Genomic DNA, 14,484 nt, shown 5'->3' on the forward strand with positions numbered 1-14,484 from the left:
CCTTTTTACTCTAATTAGCTTCAGCATACTGTGGACCTGGCAAAGCATAGCTGGGCTTCATTACCAGAGCCAATGCCAGCTTTGGTCCTGTTCCTCCCTTAAAATGTGTATATAATATTACTCTTTGTAATGCATGGTTTCCCATTTCAGTTCCAGTTCTTTTACCCTGCCTTGAATGTATTCTTTGGCATATCTCTTATGTAAGCTTTTGAAATTTTTTTTTTCTAACTTTGTGGATAGTTCACCTCCCATTAAATCATCACCTTTTGGAAAGGCTAAGCTCATATTGACTGTTTTCTGGAAGAATATGACATCAACATGGAATTTAATTCTTCTTTCACCTAGGTACTGAAAAACTTCAAGAATTTCTGAATTTACACTTAAATCACAATGAAGAGTTGAAACCTGGCTATAAGAATTGTACTGGAGTGAGCTTTTTGTGTAAAACTCTTCAAGCCTACACTCGTGCAGTTTTTAGTAGCATCATACCATTGTCTGGATTTAATTTTCTGCCATCATTCTCTTCTGTCACATTCAGAGCACATTGTCTTTAATTTTGGGGAAAAGCTGTATCAGGTGTATATATAAAGCTACAAAACACAATACCATTATTAAAGTATATTGCAGTGCTATTGCTTTTTACTGTTATTATTGGTTGTGGAGGTATAATGACTTTTTTATAATGACTCATTAATTTGGTTACCCTACTTAACACAAAAATGCTTTAATGTTCTTCTTAAATACTTATGCACACTGAGTAATGAAGATTCTTGCTTGATTTAAACAGACATTGAATTTGCGAACATATGGTCCTCTTCTGTAGTTGGATCATTGTCCCTGTAAGGATCTGCCTATGTGGTTTGGATAGCAGAACTGTGGACAGAAGCAGAAAGAAAGTTTCAGATTATTTTATACCGTTCTACATCATTATTTTTTGTAGCATCCTTTCATTTCATTTTTAATATTTTTTAGTGTTCAGTATTCTTTCTCGGAAAGTAATGGTTGCTTTACTTTTTTTTGTTTGTTTGTTTTTTCCCTCAGGCCTTCACATGCATTCAAAGCTGTATGGCACGCATTGTGGTTTGTGGTGTTAAAGGAGATATGCAGTAGGCTGCAGAAGATTAAATTTATGCAAAACTACATGCATATGATACTTTCTGTTGCATCTTAAAGTGTTAGTGTGTGTGCGTATATATATATTTTTATATAGAACATATGTTAGAACATAGACTATTCTGAACCTTATGCCAAAAAGACAAAGTTGAACTGATCCATAGTACAATGAAACCCTGTAGAGTAAATTTTATAGGATAAACTGTGCTTATTATTATTTTCTTTTACTTCACCTTCCACTTTTCTCATGAAAATTTTTTGCTCTTTTGTGTATAAATTTTGCAGAAACAGTACTCATACTGAATTATGAATGTTATAGCTTAACTAAATTCTCTGCATATATGGTCAAATCCCTAAACTGCTAGCCTTGTCTTCTCAGCTATCCAGTCCCCTGAGAAAGCCAATTTTCCTTCATGTCTGAACAGAAGAAAAATGTACTATTAAAATGCAATTCAGAAGTGATAAAAACTGCAAGTGGAGCAGCCGGCTCACAGCTCCTTCGATGTATTCTCTGGGACACTGGGGCCACATTAATTTTTGTGTGTGTGTGATGTCCATCCCATGTGCAAATTAGCATTACAAGTACCATAATCTGTCTTACGTGAGAGTGTCCTTTTCCATGAATATATACATGCTACTATGGTTTTGTATAATTTAAGTCTGCTAACTCAGTGTTTTCGTTTGCTAACTTTATATGGCATTTCTTAGTGATACTTGATAGAATAAATTGATATAGGTGGCAAGATTCTAAAGTACATATTTTTTAGGAAGAGGAAAGGAAAGCATAATTTAATAAAAAAGAAACAAAAAACCAAACAGTTGCCAATGGTTTGGTAAGTGCAAGTAAATCATTTTGTTTATCAGCTGAGACACAGAAAGTAAGGTGTGTTTTGCTTTTTTTTTTTTTTTCTCCTTCCTCTTATTTCCATCTTTATAAGAAACTTTTTTGACCAACTCTCACAGGGACTCGGGACCTCGGGAGTTTTGAAAATATTTCAACTAGAAAAAGGTTTTAATGAATAGCACCTGTTGTTGTGGCAGTTAAAGTGATGTTTTAAACTTCTGAAACATATATTTCTAATTTTACTATATAATCATTTTTCTACCTCATACCACACTTGTAGAATAAAGACCACCTGGATTTTTTTGGGTTCTCCTGGTCATTTCCTCTCTACACCCCACCAACTGGTAGGGCAGATGCAGCCGAAGAAATCTCCTGATAATGCAATGTTATACCGTTATGCAAAAAGTCTTCATTTTGTCCTATTGGAACTCTATGGCTCTTTGTTCAAAATTTCATTAAAAACATCTAGAAGAGAAATTGCAATAATCCTCCCACAATACTGAGGAGGAATATTCAGAAGTTAGTGGAAAATAGCAGGAAAATATGTCCATGTCATGTCCTGTAGCTTGGGTACCTATGATTTCATCAATCCTATGGCATCCAGAGTAGAGTAACAGTGATTTTTAAATATTCTCAAATTTCAGATTTTTGCCATTTTCTTCATATCATAAAAAGGAGAAGTATGACCCATCAATTCATAGGTCAGGTAGATATGACCAAGAAACTTATGGAATTAAACATTTCCGAGAAGTACAGCCTAAGAAGTGGATAGCAGACAAGGTAAGTCACTGCAAAAGTTAAAGGTTTGTTACTTTTTCAGACTGTTACTGTTAGAACAAAGTGAATCTGAGACTGGTCCAGGGATCATTGAATGCTATGTCATGTGCTATAAAATCACATAATCAGAGTTGATTTGATGAGACCAAGCTTCCTCAATTGTCTTTCTGGTGAGTTAAATCTGAGGACACTGAACACCTCTCCCACTTACAAGACAAGGATTTGAGAGCATGCTTAAATCTAGCCTTGGTTAGATTAGGTTTGCAAAGATTTGTTGTTTCTGTGTTGCCTCTCCTGATTTGAGACATATGACATATTTACCCTTTTATATTAAGACAATTATTTCTTTGAGAAAATTATGGCAAAAGCTGGAGGAAAAAAATAACAAATCATGTTCTTATATTTTTGAAAAATTCTAAAAATGAATGAAGGCCATATTTGTTTTAAGATATTATCATTAAACTGACTGATTTGTCAGTGGCATCTTACATTTTTCTATTTTTGTAGTACTACGAGAGGTGACATTTCTCAAACTTTCAACATTACAGAAATTATATTCAGTGAAAGGAATCCACCACTGTATGGGTTTTCAAAAGTTTAAAAGGCTCCATCATGTAAAGCATCACTCACAAAGCACAAAAGGGAAAAAAGACAATTGAACCATTGCTTCTCAGCTGTTTTTCTAGGTTCTTGACAGCTTTAGGAAGTAAAAGGTTCTGAACTTGTGGAACTTCCCGCTGGGCTTACACTAGAACCAAAAAAGAAAAGTTTTGTAGCTACTCCTGCTAAAACAGATTCAGCTCTTTTTTTATGGAATTTCATGCCTTCAGGATGTTACACTAGTGTAGAATATGTGAAAGAGGATGAAAAATAACCAAAACTGTGTTCTATCATGAGATTGTGTATATGTTTGCTTTGGCTCTTTTTTTATTAGGTATCATAATCACATGAAGATATAGTAAGTTATTTCCATGAAAGCAGCTTGCCCTTTTGAGTGTACAACAAGTTCCAAGGAATATTAGTCTGAGAAGTAATAAATTTTTTTAAAGGTCAGAACTTTTTCTCAAAATTTTAAGCTTTAAAAATCAGATCAGAATAAAACTTTACTATTTTAATTAAATTGCATTGCAAATAAAGACACAAAGCTCAATATTCAAACAAAAATATCTGAGTTTATCTTTTAAAAAAAGATTGGAGGATATCACTGGCTGCAGTCTGATGACAGCATAAGCATGCTATATAGAATAATCTAAAAGATTTATGGATGCTACTCATTTTATCCCATAGAGACTCCTCCTTTTCCAGTCCTCAGCTGTTCTTGATCAGGCTCAGATCATGGTATCAAACAAAATGAAGGTTATTGTATAGCGTATAAATTATGGTCATAGCTGAGACCACCAAACTCACTTTACTTGTGATCTTGGATAGATTTCAAGCTAAATCTCTGGAGGTGAGTAGCTGTATACATTAACCCAACATGACATCCAGCTTTCCAACTCCAATTCTAAATCAACATGAAGCTTCAATTAGGAGCCACTTACCCAAACAGAGAGAGACAGGAGAAAAGAGCTATTTTTGACTTACCTGCTGCTTTTATGGGTTATTATTACCAGCAAAGAAACTAAAAGCTCCACCTCTTCACCACATTTTAATGGCAGAGGTCATATAGAGACAGGTGCAAGATCATACTTGGAGAACTGTTACATTTGAAAGAACACTCTGTGTCATTTTCTTATTTCACAAATATATTACAATTTTGTGTGTATCAGTACTATGGCTGAAATTATCCTGTACTAATGAAGCACCAAGCTCCATGTCAAAATATTACCAAAAACAATCAGATTTTTGCTTAACACTTCATATCTGTGAAACACATCCCTTTTTTTCAGTTTCCCATGAAGTGATATTTATGTTAACGCAATTTCTATTACAACCTGAGTGGCTGAATACCCTGTCAGGACATATATTCAGCTTCTTACAGTAGTGTACTAGAGAAATTTGTCTTATCATTGCTGATCATACAAACTACAGTAAAAGCTCTCCCAAGAAGTCAGTTCAGTGGTGAATGGGTCAGAGGCTCCTCGGAGCTGAGGTGTTACTTGGTATTATCTGTCTTTTTCAAAATTATGTATTAAAAAGTTTCCCTGTGTGTGTTCATGAGAACATCCTAATTGCATTTTCTTTAGATTTTTCATGTGTTTGTATGTATGTATTTTAATTCAGGTCACAAGAAGATTAGTATGTAAATTATATAATTACTTTAGAAACAAAATGAACAATGAAAAATATTGCCTTATTATATTTCTTCTGAAAAATGAAAGGATATTAGCATAGCCTTCCTCTGAATGTAATTACAATACATGTGTGAGAAAAGTTACTAATTCATCTTTTCATCTCATTATGATCTGAAAATTGTTATCATATGCTGTTTATATTCAAAGAAGTTACCAAGTGAAGGGAAAAACTATTGGATTCCAATTCTTCATTAAAAATATATAAGTTAAGAAATGGAAATACTATACTTCCAATGGAAATTAAATGACTTAGTTTACCCAGTTATAAATTACTGTAAAAATATGCAAGCATTTTAAAAATTTAAATAACATTGTACTGTGAAATACCTTGAATAACTTAGAATTTATGTGAGAAGTATCAGTATAAAAAATATCTACCAGTTAACTATCAATTTAATTTAGAATGATAGGTCCCGTGTAGTTGGACAGTCACAGGATCAAATGTACTAACTATAATCTTTCAGTTGTCAAAACACTCACATATGTTCATATTTACTGAAGCAGAAATGATAGCTTACAGCCTTTGATCAGTATTGGAATTAGTTTGCATACGCATTTTAGAAAACTTACTTTAATGACAACATTTAATGTTTTCTTATTTGCAAAATTAAGTGACATTTTAAGATGTTCTTTGCTGATAGATTCTTTCCTCTGACGCCTTATAATAAGTGAATTACAGTATGGCTGCATCACTGTTTCGTTATTTGCAGAGGCATTTTGGCCCTAAACAGAATTTTATTATCTACAAAGCATAAAAATATCCAGTACTGCAAAGAATTAATTTAGAGAACCTAAGCATATTGCACAGAACATAAAGTTGACCTTTACCGTCTACAGCTTTTGGAATGGAGTGGGATGTGGAACACATCACAGATTTAATGTGGCACAACGCTATCTGCAGAAACTTGGGTGGGACTGTGACTGCCTGCCCATTGCACCTGATGATTGAATCTGCTGTCACCAGCATCCTGATAATAATGAACATTCAGCTTAACGACCGTGATTATGATTATCATAATTGATGTGCAAGTGCACTGTGTGGGGATCATTACGGCTGAACTGTACAGCAGAGAAACATGCCTCAGTTATGGATAATTTTACTTTTATGCATTGATTGGGATAAAATATGCCTTTCAAGTTCAACAGGCCAGCTTAATATAATTTTAGGAAAATTTCTACATGTGTGAGTTGATGATTATGAGCTTCCTCTAAAACAGTCATTCTAGCTGTTTGTTTTGAATTTTTTCATTCCATTAATAACAGGAAATAATTAAATAGTTAGACATTATTGAGTGGATATCACTTACACAGTACTGCCATCATTAATCAAATATCAAGTTCAAATATTTCTGATTGTTATGGCTTTTCCTGGGCTAGGAAAAATAGCTTGTGTAGTTTGCCGCCAACACTTCTACTTTTGGTGGAGCAGTAGAAATTGGCTTGTAGTCAACATTATTGGCATTTTCACACTGTGTTGTGTAACCATTAGAGCAGGCAATAATTGTTGGTTATATAAATTATGTAGCTTCTATCTCTGTCACCAGAGGCAGAGAATTACAGGCCCAATTCAGCCAGTGTAGATAAAGGCACAGTAACCAGTTTAGTCTATTTTGTTTGATAGTGATTTCCTTCAAATGAGATTATAGGAAGCTGCAAAAGCATTTCACTGATCATATAATGACATATGCATGTATATACATAAAACAGGTAAAGACCAGTATGTTTACATACTTTAAGTCTGAGTTTATATACTGAATGTTTGTACATTAGTATGATACAATGTAGAGTTGCATTGATTTACGCTAGGTATAAATATGACTCTTTGCCCAAGAATTGACAGAAATGTCCCAGCTGTGGTAGCAGAGGTAACTACAAAGAATGCAAGAATTTATTGATCTTTGACTGGCTTGCTTTTCACGATAGAGAAAATTGCAAAAGGAGGCTCAAGGATCAAATGACTGAATGTCTCCATTGCATAATTACTCTTACATGTTTTCACTAAGTTTGGACTTTCTATGGTGAAAAAGAGAATCCTTGTGTGTCCAGGAAATTCACACTACTTTGTATGAAGTCTCTTGCCTCTGAAACTTCAATAGCCTCTGTGATTTTTATTGTTAGTCATATTATGGCCCAAGTGGAATCACATTATCAGATAGGACCCTAAGTTTGAACTATATGGGAAAAGGTCCATAAGGACAGCATAATATAGCCTGAAAATCTCAGTGCCTTAGAAGATGAGAATGACTTTTCTATGTGGCCTATGCATTTGCCTCCAAATTCTTCTTGGAGGCTGTTGTCACATGGTTCCACAGAGGATCTATCTTTGCATAGTATGACTGGGAGGAGAAAATAGACAAAGAAATAAGTGAATTATTTTGTTAGAAAACTAGCTCCATCCAATGTGGGACCAAAAACATAAATATGTGCGCCACAATCATGTGGCTATTGGATAATGTCATCATATGGCAGAATTCTTTGATACTTTATTCATGTTTTTCCACCCCCGACCACACTCAAAAGTATTTATCTATAGCCTTAACTCCTTAATGCTTTTCCTAACTTATACTGATTGTACTTGAGATAGGTATAATGTATATGTAAAGTTTTAATCTTTTTCACTCTTAGATTACAACTGCCTGCCAATTTTTAAGGAGTTTGCTTGTTTTCTTGTCATTTTAATTAGAAAAAAGTTGCACAAGAATATTTTCTAATACAGTATGGTATTGCTAATGAATGCAGATGTATACTGTCAGCTTTATTACATATGTTTTAAAACTTTTAAGGCTGCTTTTACTAGTATGCTTTGTGACAGAAGTACTAACATAAAATGCAAAGAGCTAGCACATATTTTGAATATCAGATTCGTAGTTCCCCAATCCAACTGCAATGCGTTTTTGTAGGCAGTGCGAAGCTAGCATAATGTGGCAGCTAAAAGTGACCCTATTTTAGGGGAATTATTAGGTGATCTGTAAGAGTTTGCTTTTTACACTACTGGTTTCCTCATGAGCCATGTCAGGGATGATAAGGGTTGTTGCGAAAGTGTGTTTTACTTCAGCAATCCCTGGCGAATGACATGGCTCCTGTATGATTATTACTGCTGGCATAACTTGATGCATCTATTTAGATGCTCTAAATGGTGCCTTAGTTGGAGTTATCAACTATCTGGTTCCAAGATAAGGTTGCTTTCTGCCACTTTTGTTCTTACCCTGAGTTCTGCACGGACCCAAATCAGTTAAACACAAGGATCTGATCCTACAACAATAAATCCTATGCTATTGATGAAAAGTCCATCTTTTGTACTCTGTAACATACTTGTCTACTCTGTGTTGTCTTTAGAGCAACCACTGTGGAACAGAACAGTGGTGTATCTTAGTGAGATAATCAGCTTGAGGAAACCCCTACCTCCATGTATGGTGATTCCCACAACAGCATTACACTTAAGAACTTTGAGCACCTTGGAACTCAAACATTTGGCTATGTCCCTGGATATGTAGTACAAAAAAGAGTAGCATTGCCCAAATTAATGTCATGGACCAGCAAGTTGCTTCTGGAACTGAGAGTAATAAAAAATGGTTTAAAGTCACTTTTGCAACTTCTATCACTCCTAGGTTTTCCCCTCTTTTGATAAATGTCACAATGCACTGTTGAGTGCAAACATATTCAAAAAGGTGAGAATTTGTCAAATGCAACAATGGGGACATCACACATTACCTCTCGTTCTCAGGACATGGGGTGAATTCTCTCTCATTGTATGATGCACCCATTCAGTCTTCTGGGAAAGCAAATGACAACTTTTATGTTTGACAGTTGACGTAAACATCAGTTTTACAGATTTCTTACTGAATGACTGTGTCATATTTACAAAAATTCATTTTTTATGAAGATCATTTTCAGGGCTTCCATTGGAAATTTCCTGAGATGTAGATTTTTTCCCTCTGAGAAGATCCTTAAGGTTGTCACTCCTGGGCTGCCTTTGAAAATGCTACTCCTGTAATGCAAATGGTTATTAACTCTCAGCCATCTATCAAATTATTTTCAAAGGTGTATAAGGAAGGTTAAAACTGTGTGAGCAGATTAAAATCTACAAAATGTATCCCTCGCTTCTGTTTAACTAAATGTAGAAAAGAATGTATGAATAACTGGATGGTTGAAAAGAAAGGCTGGAAGAACCTTCTGTTGAAGGTTACCAATGACTTAGAATACATTTTTGAAGAAATAATACAAAGTAGTGACTGTGAAGATTCAAACCATTCATTAAAATTATTTGCATAAGGAAAAATTTGCTACTCTTCTAAGTCCATTCTATTGGTTATTTGTAAGGGTTTTTCAGCAACTAGTGGAATATTTTATAAAACCTGATTTTCAGTTCTGTAATTTCTCAATGGGAAAATGCAGTCCCTTGATGATGATCCAAGGCTTTGAAGAATAAATTGATTCGAAAGAGAGAATTAGATGGTACTTATTATACTGTCTAACTAGCAGTCCAGTGTCATTTGTCTGTTGGATGATAAATGTTTTGCTTTGCCTACCTTCCTCATATAATAATGCAACTTGTATGTTAGTGGCATAGAAAGAAAAACTTGCTTCTTAATAAGAGCTAACTTTAGCTGATATTTCTTTAAGGGACATATGATGTATATTTTGTCTTTCTAAATAATTTCCATTGAATGAATTACTCAAATGTTTTAAAGCCTCTTGTTTAAACATAAACACTTTAGATATAAGGTATCTTGCCTAATCCCTTCAGTACATGCTTGGAGTATATTACAGTAATTTGTGGCAGAGCTTTTAATGCAAAAAATCATCGGTTGAGCTGGAAGTTGTAGTGTTTGCTGAAGTTGCATCTAAAAACAGTATCAACATAAAAGTATTAGGCATTCACTATTTTGATTGTTTGGTTTGTTGGAATGAGAAGTCTTTTGCTTTTTGATGACAGTTTTGAATGGGCTGCTCAGCATTCTTGGAATGAAGAATTGTTTCTACATCTGCCAAACAAAGTTTATTTCAATTCAACTCAGTTTTCCACAATATCGAATTTAAAAAGCTATATTTTTAAGTCAATAACAATTCTTTATAAAACATATCTGCAAGAGCAGGCTACTTATTATTTGATATTTACCTTTACCTTGATTGTGCTGGTTAAACAGAGTTGAAATGAAAGTAACAGAAAGCTCTTTTTAATCCTCTAAGAATCACATGGTTAATATAACTGTGCAAAAATGCCTCTGAGATGTGAACACAAAGCCTCAACACATCTTATTTGTGTAGTTAAGATATGTCAATGGAGCTAAGCTAATTTATGTCAGATAATAATGTGACCCATGATTAATATAGCCAATATGTAGAAAAATGCTACTTTTTTTGGAAAGAATATTCTAGGAAGAATATTGTTATCAATTTACAAAGAAAAGTACACACTTTTTTAATGTCTTTTATCTCATCTTTAAGTGCACATTGCTAAAGGATTTACGAATTGAAAACTAAGATCAGAGGTGCATATTATGGCTGTTTCTTGCAACAGGCATACTTAGAACTACAGCATGTCACATCTTAACATGATGGTTGAATGAAATATTTTACTGCACTGACCCATTTTGATTGAATAGTTTCTATAAGAGTTTATATAATTTATAGTGTTACTAGTACTAGTAGCTATTCTGAGTAGATTCTAAGAGAGTATGCCAGGTATATGTCCAAGCTGAGAGAAAGGCTGCAAGTTTTTGTTGTTTTGGTGATCACTCCAGAGAGCAAGGGTAGATTATTCTTGCAGCAGTAGAATTTTGATGCAGTAAAATGGATTTTAGAGTAACTTATGTTCCCTGAACAGGAAAAATCATGGTCAAATGTAGTTTTGTGCACTTCTGTGGGAATGAATGAGAAGCTGTAAGTAATACAGACAGTTGTCTTAATGGTTTGATGTAAATGTGTACTACTTCTCTTTGAAATTTAGACCATGAATTAACTCTAAACTCACTGCATATTAAATACTAGGATGATATTCACTTTGGAATACATGTCAGTGTTTATTCATTTAATATAACAAAGAGTTGGTTTCAATATGCCCTTTAAAAACTCAGGTTAGAAGGATGTTTCACCATGACAGAGAGAAGAAACTATATTTTCTTCTCTTTTATACTTCATAATCTTTGATATCAGGATAAAATATGTAGAAAAGCTGAAAGGCATATCCACATAAGGAGTTATTTATGAATAGATGTGTTACTATGTCTTACTATTCTGGAATGAGAGTTATGGCGTTATTCAGGAATAACCTTCGCACTTTAAATTCAGACTTCACTTCCATTTAAATTACCTTACAAGCTTTGATGAGTTAATGTACAGAGATAATAACAGCTAAGGTATATGGGTTAAGACATAAAGGCTGTGATACACACAGTAGCTGTGTTTCCAAACTGTACTGTTTTTGTAGGCTCCATAATGAGTCTGTATGAATAGTATTTTGCATTTTGTCTGTGACAGACGGAACTAATAATATTCCCAGCCAGTGGCTTTGAGATGTGTTAGGATCTCTCACATGCAGTTGTCTGAAAGAATGGCAGCATGAGTGATAAACACTTTTTATCATTAGCAACTGAATACCCTGCTCTTATAGAGTATAACTAGTTCAGTGTGAGAGTCTCAACTTAGAAAACCAGATAAAAAGTCAGACAATAAAAATACTGCATATTAACAGACTTTGTACGCTAATGTGAAGCTGCTTGATTGAGCAGTGCAGTGTCAACCATGTCTTTCTTCTAATGCTAAAAGTAATGCACATAGACAGAGTGACAATCAGAGTACAGCCTCCCATCAGCTGTAATTAATCTTTTAGTTAACAGAGACTAGAGAAGCTTCTCATCAGCCCCTTCTGAAGTCTAAGGGACCCTGTTTTTTGATGTTTGCATTCTGAGTAAAATTGTCCCCACCAGTTCTAACAAATTGAAACACCAGACTAATTATGGCAGCTAATGAAGTGTGTGGAATGGTCACAGCTTGTCGTGAAACTGTTCCTTCAGCTCAGATTAGTGTTTCATCAATCACTTTTTTAAACTGATCCAGAATTGCTTCTGCCCAGTGCTTGGCATTTTTAATGCTGTTTCTGTAATTGTTTTTTTACCCAAAGCTTAGGCTATATTTTGAAATATTACATTCTCAGGACAGGACTTACAAACTCTAGTTTATATAAAAAAAAAAAAAAAAAAAAACATTTCATTATTGCCTCTATCAGCTGATCAAGTGCTAGAAAGCTAATAAAAGAAGCAGAAATAAAAAATTTGATATATTACTTTTAATCCAGCTAAAGGTAACAATAAAGCATGCACACATATATGTATATGAATCATTATTACTGTGGGCTGGATGTACACTGCAATCTCATGAGACATGGTTTGTGGGCTGGATGGTTCAAATCCCACTGAAGGACCTAAATGAAATGAATGTTTTGGTCTTAGCTTATTTCATAGTGGATTGCAATCCTCAGTATATCATTCAGAGTTTGGCATGATTTGTAGTTTTTGCAGATGCCCAAGCCTTTGGCAGCAAGATGATCAAGATGTGTTACTATTGAAAAAATTTCAAGACTTCAGGACAAATCCAAAGTCCTCAGAAGTATAGGAAACTTTACAGTTTAACTCATTGCTACTACACTGTCAATGAATAAATTAGCATATAAAACATTGTAAAACTTCCTAGTTCCTGTTCATTTATAAAATATAACAGCATTCTACTGCACATTGAAAGTTCTGTATAGATGTTAAAGAAAGTCTAAGGCTAAATTCTTTCCTGGACATATACACTGGAGTATAGAATTTGGTTTGGAAATTATCCAATTGAAGAATGAAGTAAACTTTTGCTTATGAGCTACCATAGAATATGTTAACACAAGTTGTTGCATTTATATATATAGACATGTCTTCATATCAAAACCAAGATGACATGATTTTAGTTCAAGTGTGCTCAGCAATTCATTGATAATATTTGTGCTAATACGTATTATCCATTTCATTTTTCTGAACACTATTGAATCTGAAATAATGTTTAGCTATAAATATCAGGCGTTCCTTTCCCTAAAATTGCTTAATCAGCTGCAGTTCAGTAGAACTAGTTTCATGTCAATGCCAAAACAAACCTGTGGCAAATGAGTGAATACTCTGTGATGCTGATGCAATTTCTGTACTGTACCAAAGAGCTGGTGGATTTAAACAGGAGAATAAATAAGTTAAGTACCATTGATAAATGAAGAAAAACAGGATACACAGAGAAGATATGTTATTATATAAATATTTATAAAATAAAAATACATTATATATAAATGAAAGACAGGAATAGTAGCAATAAGTATTAGGCTAAAAGCTATTGTTGCAGTTTTACTGATTACTGAAAGCATTTGTAGTCACTGGATAGGAGATGAATAGTTTTTCTCCTGTTAGCTGATCTTCAGAGTAGTTGCCTGCAAAATAGCAAAGGCCTTCTTCAGTTCCATCATTTCAGTCTCTTCTGAAGGTAGCTTATATTTACAAAATAGGAAGACTGTCCCACTCTTTAGGTGTGTACAAGGAAGTATTTTGTTGGGAGAATAAGCAATATTTATTCTTCTCTAAGCCACACTGACTAATCTTATCCTTCACTTTTGGAATGAGAATACAAGAAAGGGGAGCAGGAACCCTTCCTCACCGTAATTATCCCTCTATGACACTTTTACTGTTCTTTCTGACATGCCTGATATTCCCTTCGAGTCAAGGTCCTTAAAATACCTTCCCCAGAGGTCCCCCCACATGGTACTTGACAGTGAGGCCATCTCTTATATAGCTCTGAGCTTTTTTGAGGCTCCACCAGGCATGAAGACATCACCAGCTCTTTAAACTTTTCTGTCAAAGGATTCTGGCAACAAGGAACCTGTGCAATGAAACCTACACTCAGAATTAGACTCATAAAGCCTTATACTCTCTGCATTGTACTTCTCTCTCTGTAGTACTGCTACATCCTATGCTACTTGTCTGCATTATGACATAACATAATAATAACATTGATTTTTCCAGTAGCTTTCAGAGAAGAAAAATCTGCAAAAAAAAAGTGCATTAGTATCATCTTTTTGTAGATGCAAAGGAAGCTTTCGATCAGGTTAAATGAAGCTTTGTGGAAAGAGCCATATGAGAAAGTAAGCTGGGAAGACAGAGGTTTATCATAGAGTGAATTTAGCTTTTATAGAACTCCTTTTGATGAAGCCAAAATAAGAATCAGTACAATTTATTCTTTCCATTTTTTGGTAGAGATGGTAAGCAAGAGCATCTTCAGTTATTTCTTCTGTTTGAACTAAAAGGTGTTTTCATGAACAATTACATAAAAATGCTATGAGAAGGCATACTGATACATAAAATTGCACTTTTATTCACATAGTAGATGGCTATAGAGCCCACCAGTCATCAGTCTTCCAAGTTGTGCAGAGGGTCTGAAATG

The 14,484-nt window shown here is 34.3% G+C and overlaps 1 protein-coding gene across 4 annotated transcripts in view; it reads left to right on the plus strand.

Moving 5' to 3' along the window:
- SPATA17 (spermatogenesis associated 17) overlaps positions 1 to 14,484 on the plus strand; it is a 100,688-nt gene that overhangs the window by 72,271 nt on the left and 13,933 nt on the right. Inside the window, exons 9-10 of one of the 4 annotated variants that reach the window (XM_026108494.2) lie at positions 2,602 to 2,737; positions 5,866 to 6,309. The exons of 1 other annotated variant lie outside the window; for it this stretch is intronic. In XM_026108494.2, the coding sequence (XP_025964279.1) occupies positions 2,602 to 2,737; positions 5,866 to 5,907 (178 nt within the window). In that variant the 3' untranslated portion in view covers positions 5,908 to 6,309. Of the gene's footprint in view, positions 1 to 345; positions 2,259 to 2,601; positions 2,738 to 5,865; positions 6,310 to 14,484 lie in introns of those variants that run through there. 2 more of the 4 variants (XM_026108486.2, XM_026108511.2) reach the window with 2 other exon arrangements.

This window comes from Dromaius novaehollandiae, chromosome 3, assembly GCF_036370855.1.
Source record: "Dromaius novaehollandiae isolate bDroNov1 chromosome 3, bDroNov1.hap1, whole genome shotgun sequence".
In the NCBI taxonomy this organism is placed as follows: Eukaryota; Metazoa; Chordata; class Aves; order Casuariiformes; family Dromaiidae; genus Dromaius; species Dromaius novaehollandiae.